General features: G+C 56.6%; 1 protein-coding gene across 1 annotated transcript in view; it reads left to right on the forward strand.

The window, feature by feature from the left end:
- COL5A1 (collagen type V alpha 1 chain) overlaps nucleotides 1-21,476 on the forward strand; it is a 184,251-nt gene that overhangs the window by 6,556 nt on the left and 156,219 nt on the right. The window contains exon 4 of the mRNA XM_006165267.2: nucleotides 5-62. Within this exon, the coding sequence (XP_006165329.1) occupies nucleotides 5-62 (58 nt within the window). The remainder of the gene's footprint in view (nucleotides 1-4; nucleotides 63-21,476) is intronic.

Consider the following 21,476-nt stretch of genomic DNA (forward strand, 5'->3'; position numbering starts at 1 on the left):
CCGCCCTCCGCCCCTGCTGCTGTTGCTGCTCCTGCTGTGGGCGCCGCTTCCGAGCCGCGCAGGTAAGGGCGCCCGGATTTGGGCAGCGGGCGGCCCGGGCGCGCATTGCCGGGCGCCTGTCACTGCGGCGCCTTTGCCCGCCTCCTCCGCGCTGGCTGAACTTCCCGGCTTGGCCTGTGGAATGCACGGGCAGGGCGACGAATGCCGTTAGTTGGGGGCCCGGGAGAGGGAGAAGCAAGCACAATACCCAAGGGCGTTGCTGCCTGCTCGGCCGAAGGGTGGGCCGGGTGTCCGGTGCCAAGGGAGAGCTGGCGGCCGGACCAGCCAGAGGCTGTTCACGAGGCCGGCGGACTTTCCTCACCAAACTTTGCGTTCTCCGTCCCACATCAGAGGTGTCCAGCCCTGATCCTTAGGGTCTCAGGGCAGAGCTGCGGAAACTCGGGAAGGGTCGCCCCCTACAGTTGGTCGCAGCCCATGCTCAGCTCCACTCCTGGGGCAGAGGGGAATCCCTGAGCAGGACTCCCCAGGGACCGGGTCCATCTGGGCCAGGCTGGCCCCCTGCTTGGCCCTGGAACAGGTTCTCTTGCAGTCCTGGCCATGTGTGCTCAGTAGTTCTGGGGAGCCCTGGGGGTGGTAGGCCAGCCCTGATCCTAAGCCCATGCCCCCTAGACAGTGTTTCATGGTTTCGGAGCCCATTGAAGGGCTGCAGAGAGCCAGGCCGGGAGGCGACCTTGGAGCCCTGGCTGCCCCTGTTGGGGCGGTGGACAGATGCCGGGTTCTTTTTGCCAGAGCGCCGGCCGCAGGAGCTGCTTTCTCTGGAGCACTCTGTCCACAGATGTGCTGTCCTGTCTGCGCTCTGGCGGTCTTCTGGTGGTCTGTGCTCAGCAGCTCGGCTTCCTGCCCAGCTGTGGGGCAGGCCTTCACAGACCCCCAGACATCGGAGCCCAAGCCCCAACAAGCCTCTGCATCCCTACCCCACCGAGCAGTGGAGCGATGAAGGCTGTGTGGCCAGCAGCTGAGGGCGGACTGTGGTCCGGGGAGGTCTGCAGTGCTGGTGTGAGTGAGAAGACCCCGTTCCCATGCTCTGTCTGCCAGTTTCAATGCTCATTCCCCTTTTCCTGGCATGGTCAGTGCTAGGGGGCTACACTGGGTGAGCAGGAGCCAGGGCGTGGGGCTGCGCGGGGCGCTGGGGGAGGAGCGAGCGCCCTGGCCCAGTTCCCAGACCTGGGTTCATCTCCCTGACTGCCACCAGCTCTCCTGTGACTCAGTACCTGGCCTTGCATTTCTCCAGGGCCAGTTAGCAGTGGGGGACAGCAGAGGCCCCCAGCGAAGCTGTGTGAAGAGGGGTGGACCCTGCCCTTGCCCAGGAACTTGGCCCTGGCTCAGCTCTGCTGTGGGGGTCTGGAGGGTGGCCTTCAGGGGAACCGGCACCCCAGAAGGCAGGGTCTTGCTGCTCTGACCCTGCTGTTTCCCCGGTCCCCCCTGCCCGCCTCCCCCATCACTGGGGCTCTCTCTGCTCTCTGCTTACTTGAGGTGCGGCCCCTGGGTAGTGGGGTCCTGGGGCGGGGAAGGCCCGGGAGCTGCCTGGGTTGTGGTGTGGGGTTGGACTATTTGCTTTTGTTGGGACAGATTGGTGGGCGCTGTGAAGGGCCAGCTTCAGGGTGGGTTTTGCAAAGCTCTCCCCACCTCGTAGGGTGGGACACATTTTGAAGTCATCCCCAGCACGTGGCAGGGGTGAGGGAGGCCGCTTCCTTGCGGGGAGCCCAGGGAGCCATCCCCAGCGCCTTTCTCTTCTCTTCTCCGCATCTGCCAGATGTTCCCGAGTTTTCTCGAACACAGCTCTTTTTTGACCGTCTTGGCCAAGTGTGTGAAGGAATGAAAAGCAAGATCGCATTTGGGGCCGTTTAACTTTGTAACGGGCAGGAGAGGATGGGAAATGAAACATGACCCCAATACTTAGAAATTGAGGTCATCTCCTTGGCACACCATTGGCCGACTCAGGTCACGTGATTGCTTTTTGCAGTAATTTGTGAGGAGAGTGGCCAAGTTTTGTGAGACTTGACAGATATTAAATGGTTAAATTTCCTCTGACTCAATCGAGTTGGCTGGAAAGGCATCCTTTCCACCCCCCAAAGAGCGATCAGTGGGAGGAGTCACGAAGCCAAGTAAGTTCCGAAGTGGAGCCCTGCGTGCAGTCCTGCTCCAGATGGAGGTCAGCAGGGACCCGGTGGCAGTGGCCCTGGCAGGGCGTCGCCCTGGTACCAGGCTTAGATCTGCTGTCTGATGGTGTCGCTCCAAGGCTGTTCCTGGGGGCTGGCCAGAGCCTGCCCCTCTGCCCCACCCTTCAGATAGTTCGAGAGTCCCACAGCCCCGCCCAGCTAGCACAGCGATCCTGCCCGCCTGCCTCCTCCTGGACTGCCTGGCCCCTCTTCCTGGGTAGACTTACTGGGTGGAGCCGGGCTGTAGGGACCCCCGACTTCACAACAGGGACGGCAGCAGATAGGACCCCTGACTGCCTGTCTGACTCCCGCGTCTGGGTCCTCAGTCAGAGGCCACCCTGTAGCCCGCCAGGCCGGTCACTCGGACTTCTCCTTTCACTTGGATGGGTCTGTCAACCACCCTGGGCCAGGCCAGTGCTGGCGGGTGTCCATTGGCCGCCGCCGCCCTCCCCCTTCCCATCTCCCTCCTCTCTCCCTCTGTGAGCTCTTTTTCTTCCAGCACCATCCAGAGATCCAGCCTGCCCCAGCTTCCTCTACCCCAATCCTTCACACATCAGCTCCCACTGCCTGGCCCGCCCAGGCTTTGCCTCTGCACCCCCAGCCCAGCACTACAGGGGGACAAATGTGGATGAGGCAGGACCCCTCCTCCTTGGAGGAGCCCCAGCTGATGAGCTGACACGCCTCACTCCACCACCGGGGGCAGGCCGAGGTCTAGAGGGTCTGGCTCTGGCCCGGAGGCTGGGACAGCTTCCAGGAGGAGGTGACCGCAGATGGGGCCCTCCCTCCTCTTCCCTCTCCTTTTATTACAGAAGCCCTCCGTGGGTCCTCCCCACCCTGATTTACTCTTCCCTATTCCCTCTTTCCTGAGGGATATTCTGAGCTCTGACCCAGGGTTCCCAGGGGTTGCAAATTCCCTCATCAGCAAGTTGGCTGTGCCTCCAGCCTGTTTATCTGGGCTGCTCCACCCGAGTGTAAGTGCCCTGGGGACAGGGGTGCGGCAGATCTGGAAGCTCCAGCCCTTTCTCTGCCCTGCGCCTCCTCGCCTCCGGTCAGGCCGTGCACGAGTAGTCTGCAGGTCAGGATTGACTCTCTGTGGCTTGGGCTGCTGGGCCTCTGGGTACCTGTGCTGGGTGACAGGCAAGGGGACCTGGGAGGGGACCTTCCTTGGTAATCAGCTGCCGAGTGCCAGGGAGCACAGGTGGCTGACAGCCCACTGTGTGGACTGCATTTCTCTGCCTCTGAGGGGCCCTGGGCTTGGCTGGACTGGGTCAAGTCAGAGCGCCCGAGTTTCACCTCAGAGAATGGGGAGACTCGCATCTCTCACTTCGGGGGGCTCTGACCACTGACCGGGCTGGCACAGATGGCCTCAGGGGAATGCCTGCAGGGAAGCGAGCACCAATAGGTGGAGGGCGTTGCCATAATGCCCACTTTGGGAGGTATTTTTCCAAAAAGAGAAGTGGTGTTCCCACAGTCCTGTCTGAACGAAGGACTCAGGCGCAGTAGAAGTTGGTGTGTCTGTGTACAAGGTATCACCCCAGGGCTCTGCCAGTCACCCCCTCTTCACAGCTGCATCGTGAGTGCACTTTCTCGTGTCATCCCATGGCATTGCTAGACGGGTCACGGGAAGCAGCACACACGAACATGCTTTACGAGCCAGCTCTGGGGTCGTACTTGTATGCGTGTGTGCCTCTGTGCATGGAATGTTCATGTCTGCATGTGATCCACATGTCCATGTGTGTGTCTGTGGGCATACACTCATGTATGAGCATGCATGCACACAGATGTGTGTACTTACATAGCTGTACCAGGGAGCTCTCACATGTAGGGCCTGGTGTGTTTGGGGAGCTGGTGATGAGGCCACATTTCCTTCCTTGCCATGCCCACCCCTGTTGGCAGGGGCGAAGCCACAAAGGGATCTGGAGCCTCTGGGTGGCCGTGGCTGTGGGCGCTGTGGCAGGGACCGGCTGGGCCCCGGTGGCCGGGCCACGGTGTGGTCTGTTCTTGCTCACGCGAAGGCAGTGCAGTGCGGTGTTCCAGCCTCTGCCCTCCTGTCTATTGGTAATCTCACAGATTTACCTGGTGTCAGCACTTTGCCAAACACATGTTCTAAACACTGGGCCTGGCTGGAGGAGTGCGGAGACCTGGGTGTAATGGCAGGACACTGCGCGGGGACCACTGGGCAGGCAGCCCCGCCAGACAGGACAGTGCGTGGAGAGCGCGGGGACCACTGGGCAGGCAGCCCGGCCAGACAGGACAGTGCATGGAGAACACGTGGGGACCGCTGTGCAGGCATCCCGCCAGACAGGACAGTGCGTGGAGAGCGCGGGGACCACTGGGCAGGCAGCCCGGCCAGACAGGACAGTGCATGGAGAACACGTGGGGACCGCTGTGCAGGCATCCCGCCAGACAGGACAGTGCGTGGAGAGCGCGGGGACCACTGGGCAGGCAGCCCGGCCAGACAGGGCAGTGCGTGGAGCGCGTGGGGACTGCTGGGCAGGCATCCCGGCCAGACAGGACAGTGGGTGGGGAGCACGGGGACCACTGTGCAGGCATCCCGGCCAGACAGGACAGTGCGTAGAGAGCGTGCGGGGACCGCTGGGCAGGCAGACTGGCTAGACAGCTCAGGCTACCATCCTGCCTCTAGTCCCAACCAGATGTGCATTTTACGTCCCATGCCTCAGTTTCCCCTTCTGTATGAAGGAGTGTGGATTGTCACTGTGGAAGGATTTCCAGGAGGGCCCAGTGCCTGGAATAGAGCTCCGCTATGGCCGTCCTCGCCTTGCAAGGCTGTGGTGGTAGCTTCTCAGCCATGCTCACTGGGAAGGGTCACGCGGCGTCTCCCACACAGGGTATGCGTGTGCTGCTGAGTTTATCGGGTGCCTCACTGCTTCTTCTGTGGTTCCAGGCCCAGATCTGGACTCCCCTCCCTTCCTTCTCATTCCACGCCCCCTTCACCGGGAAGCTCTGGGGTCCAGAGATGTGAGGAATCTGTGCTCGTCCCAGCTCAGGGCCCGTGATCTCCCTCCTGACAGCAGCTTTGCTGTCTCAGGTGCTGTTTTGGCGCCAACCAGGCCTGGGCCACCGGAGGAGTTTACAGAATGAAGGTGTTGGCTGCTAGTGTGGCCTAGGTGAGGGGCCGCCGTGTCACCTTCAGATGCCCCCCCCGTGCAGTGGTTTTCCTGGAGGAGGTCCAACCTAAGCAGTAACCCGCATCGTTCGGTGACTCAGGCCTACGAGGCGGCACCGCAGTCTGACCCACTCCTCTCTGACTTTAATTGGCAGGGGCCCAGCCGCTGGTGAGATGCTTCTGTCCATGAAAGGGAAGACCCCCTTATTCTCCGCTTTCTCGACCCGTGTCCTGGGGAAAACCACTTTCCTGTCTTTTCCTTTCCTGCCAGCACCTCAGCAGTAGGGCCCCGGCGGCGCCTGTGTGTTCGGAGCGTGTGTGGAATGGGGATGACTTAAACGGAAAAGCTTTGCCGAAGAGTGCCCCCAGTGCAAAGGCGGCTCATTTCGACCTGAGTGGAAGGTGGATCACTGTTGTCCACCCCTCCGCCGGGGAGAAGCTGGGGGGGTGGTCTCCACGGCCAATCTCTCCTGCAGAGGGTATGTGGAGGGGCAGGTGGGGGCGCGTGTGAGGGACCCGGTGCAGCGTCCCTGGGCCTCTGCCAGGAGTCAGGAGGGCAGTGCACAGGCCGTTCAGCCGGCCTGCCCTGTGGGAGCCTCGCGCAGTGGGGCACAGGAGCCCAGCACTGATTTCATCAAACCAGGTGCCCCAGAGTGGGAGGTGCTGGAAGTCATGTGCCTGCAGCATGCTGCCAGGGCCAATCAGAATGAGGCACTTGCCAGCTGCCATGGGGCGCTGGCCAATCAGAGGTCAGTCTGGTTCTCCCGTGCACTCGTAGACCTGCCCTATTTGAGCCCTTTGGGCCCACCCATGCGTGGCTGGAGGAAGGCTCCCGGTGGACAGTGGACAGTGGACGTAGACAGCACTTCCCTTGCAGGCCCTGGCTCCCGCCCATTACACGAGCCCCCACTCTCGGCATTACCTGGGCAGCACCCCTGAGTCTCTGTGCCGGCTGGGGTCGGCCGCTTCCCGGAGAGGGGCAGGTGGTGGCTCTGCGAGTCTGCCTGGCACGCGGAGCACACGTGGCATTCCGCAATAAACACAGCCGTGCTTGTGCATGCCCTGTGGTGACACGTGCTGCTGCGGGTGGCAGGGGAGCTGGGCATGGCAGGGCTCTGCTGCTTCCTGCCTCTGTTGGCATGGGAGTCCCATGGCAGTTGGGCTGTGTGTGACCCAGAGCTGGCGCCCTGCTGGTGTCTAGCGTGGAGCGCCTGCCTCAGTTTCTCCGTATTTCATGACAGTGTACAGGAGAGAGGGAGGTGCAGGCCCGGCCAGCCAAACTTCGTCTTGCCAGGCTTCCGGGCCTTCCTCTTTAGAGGACAGCGGCCCAGGTGCGTGCCCAGCTGGCTGTAAGGCCCTGCCCACTGTGGAGTCGCAGAGCCTGCTGTGTGTAGCAGGCACCCTGGCGAGAGGCAAGCTGGCCGGTGCCTCAGAGCCCCGCACCGAGGGGTGCAGTCGAGATGCCGGGGCTCCAGCTCAGTATGGTCTCTGGAGCCGAAGGTTCTGGCTGCAGGAGCCCTCTCCAGGGCGAGGTTCCCGCGGGTCCCCGGAGCCTGTAGGGCCGTGGCATCCTGACCTCTCGGCAGTTGGTCCTTGCAGTTCGTTTTCTCTCCCTCTCCTCCTCTCCTCTGAGGACGATCCCGAATGCTGAGCGCGGCTCTGGCTTCCCCTTCCTGTGCAGCTTCTGTGCTTTCTCCGGGGACAGGAGAGGGAGACGTTCCAGTAGGTGTCACTCTTCCTTCTTCCCAAGGAGGGAGGGCGGTGGCAGCATGGCCCCTGTGAAGACACAGTGAGGTGACATATCCCCCCTTTAAGGACAGACTGTCCCGCGGCCAGGGCGGGGCGCAGGCTGTTCTTGGCGGGAGGGCAGGAGCAGGGTCCCTAAACTAACCGTTTTCTAAGGAACCGTGTTAACGTGGCTGGGGTCTGCATGTCAGTGGTGGCCGTTCAGCTCAGACAGCACCGCTGGGGCGGTTGAAAACTGGACGCACACGAGTGTCCTTGGTCATGTGGGTGATGGCCTTCGCTGGGGATGAGGTAGGTGAGGGCAGCCCTGCTGGTGCTGGCCTGCAGAGGGTACCGCCTGCAAGGCACCTAGATGCCCAGGGAAGCAGGGCTGCCCTGCGGGGAGACCGTGGGAGCGGGGAGAGGGCTGCAGGAGTGCTGACCCTAGGCGGCTTCACCCCAGCGCACACTGAGGAGTGGGGCACACTCTTGGCATCTTGTGGTCGGAGCCCAGGGGTGCCACTCCTGCCCTGCCAGCTCGGGTGGCCCCTCCAGTCACCCGGCCCCAGGGACGTGCTGGGGCGGAGGGCAGAGGTGAGCTGCTGTGGCTCCCTCCCCTTGGTGGACATGGGTAATCCGCTGGGCAGGGGGAGGGTTTCTTGCTTGGCCTGAGCCCTGGGTTTCTCTTTGGTACAGGCCAGGGATCCTCAGACTTCTCTGGGGAGGGCTGCCAAGGTGGGTGCTTGGACCTGCCCAAGGGTCTCCGACCCAGGAGACCTGAGACATGGCTAGGAGGTCCTGGACCATGCCTGAGGCCCATACCAGACACCCCAGTGGCTCAGCACCCTTGCTCCCAGGGGTGGGGAAGGCAGAGAGCAGGTCATGGTGCCAGTCACCCGGCCAGGGCCTTCCCTCTGTGTGGCCTCCCTTCCGGAAAGGAGGACGCTCTGGCCTGGTCTCTTGCTGACTGCTCTCTGCGGGTCTGGGTCTCAAAGCCAGGGAGACAAGGGAGTGGAGCCAGCCTCCAGTGGAGGGGTTTTCCTCCAGGGAAGGCCCCAGAGCATGTCGTCAGCTGCAGGCATGGGCACAGGGTGTCAGTGGTGGTGGAGGCGGGGGCGGCATTGACCTCCTGCTGGCCTCGGAGGAGGGGCAGTGGTCGATTGCACCCGAGGCTCCGCAGGCAACCGGGGCCAGTCTGGCAGCTGGGGTGTGGTGACAGACGTCGCTCTGCATTTTCCACATGGGAGCGCCTCTGGAACCTGAGGGCCGGCATAGACCCTGTCCAGGTCCCTGGAGGAGGAATCGCCTCTGGAACCCGAGGGCCAGCATAGACCCTGTCCAGGTCCCTGGAGGAGGAATCGGTGTCTTCAGGGAGGGTAACGGGTGGGTGGTCTGACCTCCGACCTCAGAGCCATTTTGCAGATGAATGAACTCAGACCTAAAAGGCTTGGCACTCCTGGTGGGCTGAGCACCGAGGGGCTGCCCACTCTGGTGAGCACTGCCTGGCATCTTGTCACTAGGGAAGGGAACCCAGCTATCTCCTATCTCCACCGTCAGGGAGACGGTGTCTGAGTCGCTAAGATCTCTTGGTCTCAGGGTGGGGGTGCTAGAGGGGATCAAAGGCCTTCCCTCCAGGGCAAGGATTTCTGCTGGGGGCAGCTTGGCCCTCTGCAGGCAGAAGGCACCTGCCCGTCAGTCACCACCTCACTCTGAGCAGGGCTTGGTGCGCCTCGGAGCTTCCACACTCCCCAGGAGGAAACAGAAGCAGCCCCAAAGTGTGGATGCCCTACTTCTCTCCCTTTCCAGGCCCGCCCCATCTCTCCAGTGTCCATGGGGAGGGGCTGGGCAAGCCGGGCCTGCCCTGGGTCCTGTCCTCGCATGCCCCACACTCGGCTCCCAGGGCCCCTCCATATGGACACACGCCTACCTCCCCTTCCGCCGGCCAGGCCTGGCGATTACAAACAGCTGCCTGGCTGTGAGCAGCAAGCGGGTTTACAGGCTCGGCGGGGGTGTTGTCCAAGGGCATGCGTCATGGCCACGACACCGGGGTCTTGAATGAGGGTCAGCACCCCCATTGCCCTGCCCTGCTTCTGCACCTGGGAGAGGCAGGACAAGTGGGGGCAGCGCTGCCTGCCCATCCTGCAGGTGCCCTGCACACAGGAAGACAGCAGAGGCAGGGATGGGGCCCAGTCCCTCCCAGGGGAGGGTGAGGGGCCGTAGATCCAGGCCGACTTTGGGGGCCCGGCACTCCCCAGGCCTCTCCCAAGTCTAGCTGAAATGTGAGCGAGGGTGCAGAGAGCACGGCACCCGGGAAAGAGGCTCTTCCAGGGCTGTCCTCCCCGGGCTTTCGCACCTGGTTTATCCTGAAAGCCTCTTTGTGAGGTAAGAGAGCTCATCCTCATTTTTACAGATGAGAAACTGAGGCCTCCCTGCAGCTGGAAAGGGGCCGAGTCTGGGAATCTGGTTATGCGCAGCGTCTTAGGAAGCTCACATCCGGGCCTCTGGAGGTGCCCAGCAGCAAGGAGATGCAGGGTTTTGGTTCCAGCAGAGGCATGGCTGCCTTTTTTCCCCCTGGGGTCTTGTTTTTCTCTGTGGGGGTCTTCACCTGGAAGGGGGCCAAGAGAGCAGAGGAGGTGGGTGAAGCCCAGTGACCTGGCCTCCATGTGTCGTCACTGGCCTCGCCGCCGGTGGCTTTGGAGGGAGCTGTGTCTTTTGGCTCCTGACACTCAGCACACACTTCCCCAAGTCACCTGACCCCAGGGCTCCATGCGCCCCCCTTCGTCTTCGGTGAGCCCTTTGGGGGCTCCACGCTCGGCTGCTAGAGGACTGTCTGAGGGGTGAGCTGCCTAGCTGGCTCCGTTTTTGGCTGCAGCAGGAGGGCAGGGTGACAGGACAGGCCCACAGCCAGGTCGGGTAGCCTGTTCAGTGTCAGCGCTCATGCGAGGGGGCGATGCGGGGTGGGACCAGCAAGGCCGTGGTGTGGAGGTCAGGGTGGGCCAGGACACGAGCCACATCTGAAACCATCAGCGTTTCAGAGACTAAAGCAGAACCCCAGAGAAGTGATGCCCGAGGCCTGGTTTCCGAGCCGCCCTTGCTCTGGAGCGCCTGGTGTGTTCTGCAGCGGCAGAGACCCCATACCAAGGGTGGCCCCGAGGGCCTTTTACCCTCAGCTTTCCCTGAGTCCTGGGGGTCGTCCTGAGACGCTGTGCCCGGACAGATCCCACAGGGAAATTAGGGAGCTCCGGCCTACCCGAAACCAAGGGAAGAAGCTAGTCTTGCTGACGTGGTTGCGGCGTGTCCGACTGCAGTCCCCTGGCAGCTGAACGCCTGCACCGGTGGGAAGGGCGGCCTTGCCACCGAGTGTCTCCGGAGCTGTGGCCGGAGACCGGTTGTGTGAGTGCTTCGCCTAGAGGCCAAGGGTGGGACTGCACCCCAGCTCTGCGCGCCGCTGGAAACCCAGGCCTGGCCCGGTCTTGGTGCTGCGGTGCTCGCGCTGCTCGTGGTCACGGTGCGCCTCAGACACCGTCCTTCGTCCGCACCTTCGTCTCCTTGGTGCGACATGCACTTGACGATGTCTCTTCGCCCAGGTTGGGGTGGAGGTCTGACGCAGGCCTCTGTGGAAGCATCTCTGAACCCTCTGTGGAGGGGTCTCTGAATCTCCACCTCTCACAGTGCCTGCAGTGTGGGTGGTGCTCAGTAGGTAGTTGTTGGTCGTGTGGAGCTTTGCAAACTCCACGGGGTGCACTGCCGGGCCTTGCTGTTTGGAGCTGTCTTTCCGACAGAGGCTGTGCAGGTGGCACGAGGCTGAGAAGCCCTGAGCCACAGCTGCTGGACTGTTGTGGGGGAGGCCAGAAGGCATTGGAGGGTAGCCTGGCTCACCCCACCTTTGCCCCACTGAGTCTGGGGGGGCCAGGAGCTGAGGACTTTCCCAGGGTTGCTCAGGAAACACCTCCTGAGAGCTGGCCCAGGGGGCCTGCCGTCAGCATCTGCCGCAGGTCTGTGAGCCTGGGCCTGGACTCGCTGGTGTGCCACCGTATTTCAGAGCCCAGAGACCCCGTATCTTCCAAGGATCCCCAGGGGATGCTCAGGACATGCGTGTGCACACGTCATGCACCTGTGCAGCTTCCAGGACCCGTCCTGGGGTCTCTGTTCGTGGGCGCACAGCTGACCAGCGTGTTGCAGGCCTCCTGGGTGCTGGGTGCTGTCCACCTGTGGCCTTTCACTCACGTACCTGTCCCTGAGGTCAGTGCCATTCTCCTGCCTCCATGAGGACTTGCCAGGTGATCGCTGGGAAGAAGGGGAGCCACTCAGTGTCCTCCCAGTGCCCCTGTAGCCTCTTCCCCAGACCTTGCCAGACACGCCTGCCATGAGGGTTGGCCCAGCTGGCCCTGCTCCTTCCCAGGCCTTTCAGCCCACCTCCTTTAGTCCTGGGACCATCATGTTACCCGTCGGTGGTAGGTGACAGTGGTAGGGGACAGTGAAGGACGGTGTCTGAGGTGCACCGTGGGCACCACGAGCACTGTGGCACCAAGACCCGGCCAGGCCTCGGTTTCCAGCGGCTCTTCTGGCTGTCGGCACTGCCCCCTCTTCCTCGACGGTGTCTGTACTCTCCAGCCCTTACCTGCACCTGCTCCCCCAGGCCTCTGGGTGGGGCGGGTTGCTCCGATGCCCGCAGACACTGCACTCTTGCCCTGGGCACTGGTGCTGTGCTCAGAAGCACCCGGAGAGGCCCTCAGGTGGAGGCCACACCTACTTCGCTTCCCATGATCTGGCCTCCTGTGCTGGGCTTGAGCCCGAGGCTCTGGCATGGGCCTTCCCCCATAAACCCTGATGCTTGGTAGGTTTCTTGGCCAAAACAGAAAAAGAAAAAAGAAATTCCTCCGGATGGGTAGTCTGATCTCTTTCTAGCCACTCGTTAGAATATTCCTGGTCGGTTTCCCCAGAGGGCTGAGAGTCAGCACGGAACTGCGCCCAAGGAGACCGCCCCACTCGGCTGCCCTGCCCCACCTCCATCTCCACTGCCCTGCCCTCCGCCCCTGCGGCATGCTCCCTGGGATATGTCAGGCTGGCCTTTCGCACATTCCTCTCTGACAACTCAGCTGGTTCCTGGCCCAGCCCAGCCATTCCCACTTCAACTTTCCTAAGGGCCTGAGGAACCCAGGCTGGTGTTTCAGGCTTGCCTGGGCCAGTGGACCGGTCGAGGTCTCTCCCTGCACCCTCCGATCCCGAGCTGGGTGCTTTCTGTGCCAGGACTTTGGAACCTTTGTAGCTGATGGGGGTGAGATGGGCCTGAGGGCTGAGGCAAGAGCAACCCAGAGGGGAGAACCTCTGACCTCCCCCGGCCTCCCGCCCTGCGCCCTGTCTGTCCTCTCATCTCACGCCCGGCTCGGCCGCACTGCCCCCGCTCTAAGAGGGGTGGGCATGGGCGGCTGCTGCGTGGAGCGCAGTGAGCTCACTCCCACAAAGCCCTGGGGTCGGAAACAGTGCTCCGAGCCTGTGGTCAATTGTCTTCTCCGGGCCAAGAATCTGCACCTGAGTCTCAGAAACCCTGGAGCCGTTACTGTGGCGCCTCGTCACCTCCATCTTAACTGAACCTAGTAAACGTCAGCTGCGCCCTACTGCGTGCCCGCCCGCTCCGGGGCGCCGAGACGGGAACTGCACCGAAAGTTCTAGAAGCGCTGCTTCAGAGCTAAGCCGGCCCGCTTGCAGGCCCCTGGAGTGTCCGAGCACCGAGGGTGGCTCCACCAAGGGAGGGGGTGTGATGCTGTCCTGAAATGTGGCTGGCGTGCCCTGAGCACCTGCTGTCTGATGTCACTGCTGCTCCTCACGGCAATTGGCTGTGCACGGCCCGCAGCCTGGCCGCAGGGAGGAGCCTGGCACGGACTGGCCAAGCCTTGGAAATCCGAGCTCCATCCCAGAGTTGGTCCATGGTGGCTGCGGCCTTTCCAGTGCAAAGCGTGCCTTGCCTTCCTCCTGTCCCCTAGCTCTCATGGCAGCCCGGTGGAGAAGGAACAGGGCCTATGTGAGGAGCAGGGCTGGGCGCTTGCCTGGGGTGGGCCCAGGGCGTCTGTGGGGGTGCAGTGAGGACACTCACTTACTGTGAGGTGGGCCAGGAGGCCGTTCTGGCCAGGTCCGGTGGGGAGGACCAAGTAGGAGCCACTGAGCCCCTGAGGGAGGGTGGGAGAGTAGAGCCCCTCGCTCCTCCTCTTTCTTCTTCACTCATATCTTTTATTTAATGAGAAAGGCTATACTTCATTATAGTTATTTTGAAAAATATGACAAAAAATAAAGAAAATCGCCCCACTGTGGCTTGAAGGTATCCTCCCAACATGCATGTGACAAAGTTTGGCAAGCTGTTGTGACAGCATTAAGAAGGTGGAAACAACATAATCCAGTGATGGCATTAAGAAGGTGGAAACATAATCCAGTGATGGCATTAAGAGGACAGTCTTTGGGAGGGGACTGGAATTGGATCAGGTCAGCAGAGTGGGGCCCCGGTGGTTGTACCCTGGTGGGTTTGTAAGGAGAGGGAGAGGGCAGAGCAGAGACACAGACGTACTCACTCTTGCCCCTTCACCATGGCCTGTGCTGCCCTGGGACTCTGCAGGGAGCCCCCTCCCACAGGAAGACCCTCGCTAAATGTACACCTTTACCTTGGACCTCCAAATAGCATGATAAATTACTTAGTTGATGGTATTTGGTTTTGGGGCAATGTAGAGTGGGTTAAAATAATCCAGAATCTCAAACTCAGATTTCACTAGGTCCAAGCACAAAGAATAAAGAACAGAGGGAAACATATCACAGTGGCTGACCAGAGGGAAGCTCGCAGGGCCTGTCGTCAGTCAGCCAGGGCCAGTGCACCGCTGAGAGACCCATCCCTGAAGGCGAAGGCCTCAGTCCTCACGCGGTGGACGTTGGAGGGTAGTGCTCTGTGATCATTCATGACCACTGTCGCGTGCCTCAGTGAGCCAAGGCATCTCCTTTTCTGTCTGGGTCACCGCCTGTTTTTCCGTAGTGAGGAAGTGTACTGTGGGGCGCTTACCTTGAGCTGTGTCTCCACTAGAGGGCTCTAGAGTTTTTCTTGGGCTGCATTTGAGGGAGGGGAGATTCTTGGGGGTGAGCAGCACCCCCATACAAGTTAGTCAGCTGTCTGGGGGATGCCCCACCCTTAAAAGCCAGGGTACTAGCTAGAATGTAGGGTTTGGAAACAGCAGCATTTCACGTTGGCTGCGAAGGAAAGGATTCGTCACTAAACTGGACCGCGGTAATGAAGACGCCATCTGGGGAGAAGTTGGATGCTGCCCTAATCTTGTACCAGAGTGCGGTCCAGATGGATCAAAGATGTGAGCCTTAAAAATGAAACCATCGAACTGCTAGAAGAAAACATGCGAGACTGGGTTTTATGATCTCAGATGAGATGGCCGTCTAAGTATGACATAAACCCCCAGAGTTATAAAAGGAAAAAATCTGACTCCATGAAAGTCAAGATTTAGATGAACAAAAAAAGTCAGGATTTTCTGTCTGCCCAAAAGAAACCCCCAGACAACCAATCACTGTAAGAGAACAGTGCCACTTACGGCAGAGGCGAGGTAGAGGTGCTGTCATGGGTGAAGAACTCCTGCATGTCAGCAGGCCAGCGAGCAGACATGGAAGTGGCCAGGAGACGCGAATAGCTCCCCAAAGAGAAAATGTGACTACTGTGAGATGTACGAGAAGTTGAGCCTCGCTCACGGCACAGACTGCAGCTGAGCCCCAGGGTGGAGCGGCTCGCCAGCCAGGTGGACAGAGAGCACACAGGAGGACCGCGCGTTGGCTGTGGCGGGTCAGGCCTACTCATGGGCCGTGCCACCCCAGAGGCCGCTTGCCGATACCACCAGTTGTTAAGAACACCTTCGACCCGGCCACTCCACTTCTTGAAATGTTTCCCGTGGACACTCACGGGGTGTGCAGAGGCCACGGGCAGGCCCCCGTGTGCATTGCCGTCCGAGGAAATGCCAGGCAGAAACTCCCGGTGCCGCAGAAGGCGCCGCCGCAGTGGCCCGTGTGCATCTAGAGTCAGGCATGTCGTGTTGGCCTGGGTTAGGGCTGGTGGTGACCGTCCAGAGTGGGGTCGGTTTCTAGGGTACAGGAAGCGGAGCAGTGCGAGGTGAGAAAGTCTCCTCAGAGGGCAGACCCACCTCTGACAGGGAAGGCCACGTTTAGGCTCGTGTGCCTGACGTCAAGGAAGGACGCCCCAAATGTGGGCGTGCCACTTCCTCTAGGGTGGGCAGGGGTGCAGGGTGCAGTGCTCTTCTGTCCAGTGGACTGAGTGGAGTGTGCAGGGCCCCTGGGGGCCGGTATGCGGCCAAGAGGCAGCTGAGACGGTGAAGCTGGGCTGGCCGCACTGCCTTGCCGGCAGGCAGCTGGCTTTTGGCTGAAATGACTTACAAGAGCGTGTGCCTGCGGTAGGAGAGGACCAGACCCTGAATGTGAAGACAAGTGAAACCCAGCTGCAGCTGTGCAGACTGTACAGCTGGAAGAATGATGAGGGGCCGGGTTCCTTTGGGGACAAGGGAGCCGGGCACTCATGGCACTGGGGAGCGGGCATGCGGAGAGAAACGGGCTCTGGGCAGAGGGCTATGGACAGGTGGGCACCGCAAGGAGTCTTCCCGCCAGAGCAAAACAAGCAGGCTCCATCCTGGGGACAGCGAGGGGGACGGCCTGCATGTCCCGGGACGTTTGCTTATAGGTTCAGGGTCTCCTAGTTTCCAGACCCTTGCTAACCTGGTGGGCTGCAGAAGTAATATGCACCGGCCGTAGCAAGATCAAAACCGGCCGAAGGACTGCCTTTTCCTTCCCTCCATGACGGCTCCTACGCGTGCTTCGGAAAATGTGCCGCGGCCGCCTTGCCAGCGGCTCCCCAGTGCTACAGGAAGCCTTTGTAACACCTTAGCGTGGCTGGACATCCAGTCCGCGCCGTGCCAGTCTCCTTGGCCGTCTCCATGGGTTTGCTGGTATAAACGACACTTGGGGAACATCTTCCTGCTAATCTTTTCTGGCTCCCTGCTTATTCCCTTAGGGTGGATTCTTAGACGCTGACTCACTGCGCCCAAGCATAGGGCATTACAAAGCCCTTTCACTGCAGAGTTACCTTCCAGCCAGCAGTGGCAGTTAGCACCCAGCTACCTGCCCCAGGCAGGCTCACCCTCCGAGTAGAGCTGGGGCTCCTCACCCCACTAGAAGCCAGTCCCCTCCTGCTCAGCTCCTGGAGAGGCGATGCGGGAGCTGCTGGTGCTTGGGACCCAGCACGGCCATGCACGGTGGGCGCCAGTGTCCTCTGGGGAGGGGAGCAGCGCTTCCTCCCGGGCTGTGGGGAGTTGAACTTCAACAGTGATAACTCACGTGTCCTCAGCCTAATAGCCCTCCTCCCGTTCAGGCGGGAAATGTAAGGGAATCTTCTGGAACTCAGGAGACACTGCAGATGCTAACCCCTCCCTGTCCTTTCCCCCAGCCCGATCATCCATGCCCTGGCCAAGCTCACTCCCATCAGGCAGTCTGCTGAATGTGCGTGCTCAGGCCTCCAGTCTGGATTGAACCCCGCATGGGGGAGGGCGCAGCAGTGGAGCCCATGCCAGGGTTGCAGCCAGGCGGGTGCCAGGGGGTGCTGAAGGGGGGCTGGCTTTCTTGGTAGGTAGCCTGCCTGTACCTCCATTGCCTGGGCAGCAGGATGGACTCTGGTCGTTGAACTCTTCTGCACGAAGACGTACGCTGTAGTGCCGACCCCTGCCCCAGGGCCCACTGAGGCTGTGAGCCTGCGAATGGACACCAGGCCTGCTGTGGGCCGGACTCTGTAAGCAGCGCTGACAGGGCACTTGATGGGCCGATTTCCTTCTGCTGCTAAAGCTTTCTTGTTTCCTAATGAGACTCCAAGGCAAAGTACCGGCCACACCAGGGCTTGGCAGACAGTGAGCCAGCAGGCGCATTTGCCCTTGTCCTCATTTCAGTCCCAAAGGGCAAGGGTGAGCATACTCGTGGGGTAGCCCTCGCCAAATGTCACCCTCCTGGGGAAAGGAGGCATCATTCCTGCAAAGGGCAAATGCAGTTTTGTTTTATAAAGGTCAGTTTAAAACTGGCCATTATCAAGGAAGAGACCAAAAGAACTGTGATTGTCTTGCAGTTTTAGGTAGACTTGGGGAGAGGACGGCTGTTTAATTATATAATGCTACTTCCTGCTGGCCCCTGGCATTTATTCTTTCATTAATTTGCTGTAAAAGCAGTACACGTCCATCACAGAAATGTTAACAGCTATCAAAAAGTAGAAAGAAGAAAGTCCAAAGGTAGTAGTAATCTCTTGCACGCTTACATTATTACGATGGTGATTGACACTGGTTCTATTTAGTAGAGCCAAGGCCTGGTTCTGTAGCCTAGAGGTAAGGAGCCAGATCCCACACAGTCGACTGGAGTTTGAATCCTGTCCCTGGCAGCTTGAAAAAGCACAGCAGGTATGTGCGCATGTGTGCGTGTGTGCCGCAAATCTCAAGAGGATGGAGAAATGGAAAAGAAGAGATTGCAGTGCAACCATGCCCCATTAAGTGATGCTTTCTCCCCTCTCTGTCTCTCTGGCAAGTACACATGCCTTCTGGCAATGAGAAAAAAGCAACAAAAAGTGCAGCCAAATGTATTACTAAATGAACATCTTGATGTATTTATTTCCTAGTATTTGTTCCATGCCTGCATTCAAAAAGTTGGGATTATGTTCTACTTTGTAATAGTTTTATACTTAAAATGTGATGAGCAAATCTTGGTAAATGCAGAATAAAGGAACTTCCTCAATCTTATAAGAGACAGTTGTGTAAAATCTACATATCAGTGCTTTCCCCTTAAGATCAGGAACAAAGCATGGATGTCTGCACTCATCAGTCTTATTCAGCATTATATGGAGAGCCTAGCCAGTGCAATAAGACAAGAAAAGGAATAAAAGGCATGCAGATTGGAAAAGAAGAAGTAAAGTTCTTTATTTGCAGACCATATGATTGACTACATAAAAAATTCTAAGGAAAACACAAAACAATTTCTAGAATGGTTAAGTAAGTTTAGGGCAGTGGCAGGATGCAAAGACAATATTGAAAATTAATTATATTTCTATATAGCAGTAATGAAAAATTGGACATAAACGTTTAAGAAGAAATTAAAGCAGCATCAAAAATATGAAATATGTAGAGCTGTATTTAACAACAATAACAACAACAAAATGTCACACCTATACACTAAAAATGACAAAAATATCACTCAGAAAAGCCAAGGAAGGTATAAAATGTAGAGAGCAACTGTAAGCGGTGGGGCTCTTATCTGGCTCAAGGAGAAGAGGGGCTGGCTCAGTCTGACTTGAGCTTACCTTGCAAATCTGAGGGCTTGGAAGTCTGGGCTCCCCAGAAGACTCAATAGTGTCAAAATTTCCCCCCAAGCTGAACTACGCATTCAATGCCATGTCAATTAAAATCTCAACAGGCTTTTAAACAATAGAGATTGATAAGGCAGTGCTTTCCCCTTAAGATCCGTTTATATGGAAATGCAGAATACTTAAAATAACCCAAACCATTTTGAAAAAGAAGATTAGAGAGCTTATGCCACATGATTTTAAGAGCTACTTGGTGATCAAGGCAGAATAGTGTTGACGGAAAGACATATAAACTGTTGGAACACGCAGAGTCCCAAAATAGACTCACACATATACAGTTGTTTGAGTTTTCAATATAGGTGCCAAGATAATTCAATGGTGACATGGTTTTTATCAACAAATAGTGCCGAAATGATTGGACATGCATGTGCAGAAAAATGTCCTTGACCCTTACCTCAAGTAATACCCCCAAATTAAGATGGCTCACGTAAATGTAAAACTATAAGAGAAACACAAATAAAAATTTTTTGACATTGAGTTAGACAAAGATTTCTTAGGACACAAAAACCATGAGCCACAAAAGATACAAAAGCTGATAAATCAGACTTCTTTAAAACCTTATGATCTTCAAAAAATACTTGTAAGGAAATGGAAAAGAAAAAAAGTTGGAATAAAATATTTGCAAAACACATATCCAATAAACACCTCATATCTAGAGCCCAAGAAGCATGGTTACAATACCACAACCACAGGCAAATGACCCAATTTAAAACTAGACAAAGATGTAAGTAGGTGTTTACAAAAGCAGATGCATGAGGGGCCGGCAGGTGGCGTGGTGGCTAAGGGCACTGGACTCCCACATGGCTGATCACGACTCGAGTCCTGGGCCTGATGGCTTGCTTTCTCACTTGCTGTCTCTCTCTCTCTCTCTCGCTCTGTCCCTGTCTGGTCAAAATAAATAATTAAATAGAGTTAAATAAAATAATTCTAAACAAAACAAAACAAAACAAAAAAGAAGTACATGAAAAGGCCTATATGAACTGAAAAGATGGCCGCCAACCCCAGTCATCAGAGACAGGACTGAGGTTGTAAGGAGGTATCACCACGCACGTCGGCAAGGGTGCGGAGAATCTGTCACGCATTTCCAGTGTGGGTGCGAACAATGTGCCACTTTGGAAAACAGTTTGGCAATTTTTAAATAAAACGAACCATAAGTTTAGCACAGGACACAGCAGTTCCTTCAAGGTATGTGAAGACACATATGTGAGTCTTCATACCCTGTATAAACTATTACATTGTAATAACCTTGAACCGAGGCAGCCCATGTCCATGGACTGGCACAGAGACGAGCCCATGGTGGCATACCTATTCAGTGGGCTGTTACTCGGCAATAAGAAGAGTGAATACCTGAGATTAAGTGGGCATGAGAGCGTCTGAAAGACACAGACGTGGACGCTCACTGCCAGTGGGATTCAATTATAGGACATTTGAGAAAAAGCAAAATGACAGGGACTGGGACAAGGTTCGTGGTGCCAGTAGCCAGGGAGTGGGGAGAGGGACATGAGGGAACCCTAGAGGTGACTGACATGTTCTGTGTCAGATTGTGGTGGTAGCTATAGGGCTACACATTTGTCAAAACCCATTGTGCTGTATATAAGTTACGCCTTCACAGACTGACTTAAACAAAATGAGCATTTTTCCCACTTGCTTTTCTTTGCCTGATTAAGCATCCTCTTATTATGAATAAGTAAGGAATCAATCAAATAATATGTAATATTATATTAAAGTATCTATTTATGGCTTTTTAAAAAACAATACAGGGTATACCTTAATACACTTAATCCTCTTGGGATGGAATGTTTACATTTTTTTTCTCCTGAAACTTTTTATTTTTATTAATTAATTTATATTCATCCCCTAATCATCGTCACAGCATACAAAAAGTGGTTTCCCATCGAGAATATACTGCATAGTGGCTTAATCATATATGTTATCATCAATAATTTTCCATTTCTAGTTACACACACACACACACACACACACACACACACATATATATATATTTACCATACCTATGTCTGACCCTCTACCATTTCCCACCCTCTTCTCACACTGTCTCTGGAGTCTACCGTTGTCTTCCATTCTTTTTCCCCCCACATTTTATTGATCACACAATTTCTTAAATAATCTAACAACTTTCAATAGCCAAGTTTAGCTGGTAATTTCAAGAAAAGCAGTTTTGAATTGGTAAGGAAATTTGCTTAAAACTTAAAGCCTGGACACAGGTTAGTATTCTGTTCAAGTAGTAGGTACGTGAACCTATCAGCAGCTCAAGACAGGACAAAAACTCTTAAAACTGGACAACAAAGCCTAGAAGAAAAGCAGCAATATTTTAGTCAAAAGACACAGAGTGCTATTTCACCAGTTCAGTCTCATGTACTTAATCTATCTTCTGTTGTAGTTCGATCTTCCTGATTGAATTCTGGGATATGATATTCAATTCCAGACCTGTTCCTATGATTAAGTTGGCCATTTTCTTAGTTTTTGAACTCTTATTTCTGTGAGACTACATATAATTTTCCTGACATAGCACTCCCTTGAGAACTTCTTGGAGATCTAGCCTGGTGCTGGTAAATTCTTTCAGGTTTTGTTTATCTGAGAATGTTCTTGTCTTTTCTTCCCATATGAAGGATAATCTTGCCGGGTATACAGTATTCTCGGTTGAAATTGCTTTTCCCTTAACACTTTGAATATATCTTCCCATTCTTTCCTCGCTCATATTGTTTCTGATGAGAGGTCTGCTGTTAGTCTGATGGGATATCCTTTGTATGTAACTTGCTGTTTCTGTCTTGCCAATCTTAGTATCTTGTCTTTGTGGTTTTGGTCAGTCTGGCTATAATGTGTCTTGGAGAATATCTTCTTTGGTTGATTCCATTTGGGGTCCTTTGTATTTCTTGGGACTAGATCTTTGAGTGCCTCTCTAGGTTTGGAAAGTTTTCTTGCAGGATTTCATGGAATAGATTATCAA

Source organism: Tupaia chinensis, unplaced genomic scaffold (assembly GCF_000334495.1).
Source record: "Tupaia chinensis unplaced genomic scaffold, TupChi_1.0 Scaffold143845_1, whole genome shotgun sequence".
Lineage (NCBI taxonomy): Eukaryota > Metazoa > Chordata > Mammalia > Scandentia > Tupaiidae > Tupaia > Tupaia belangeri.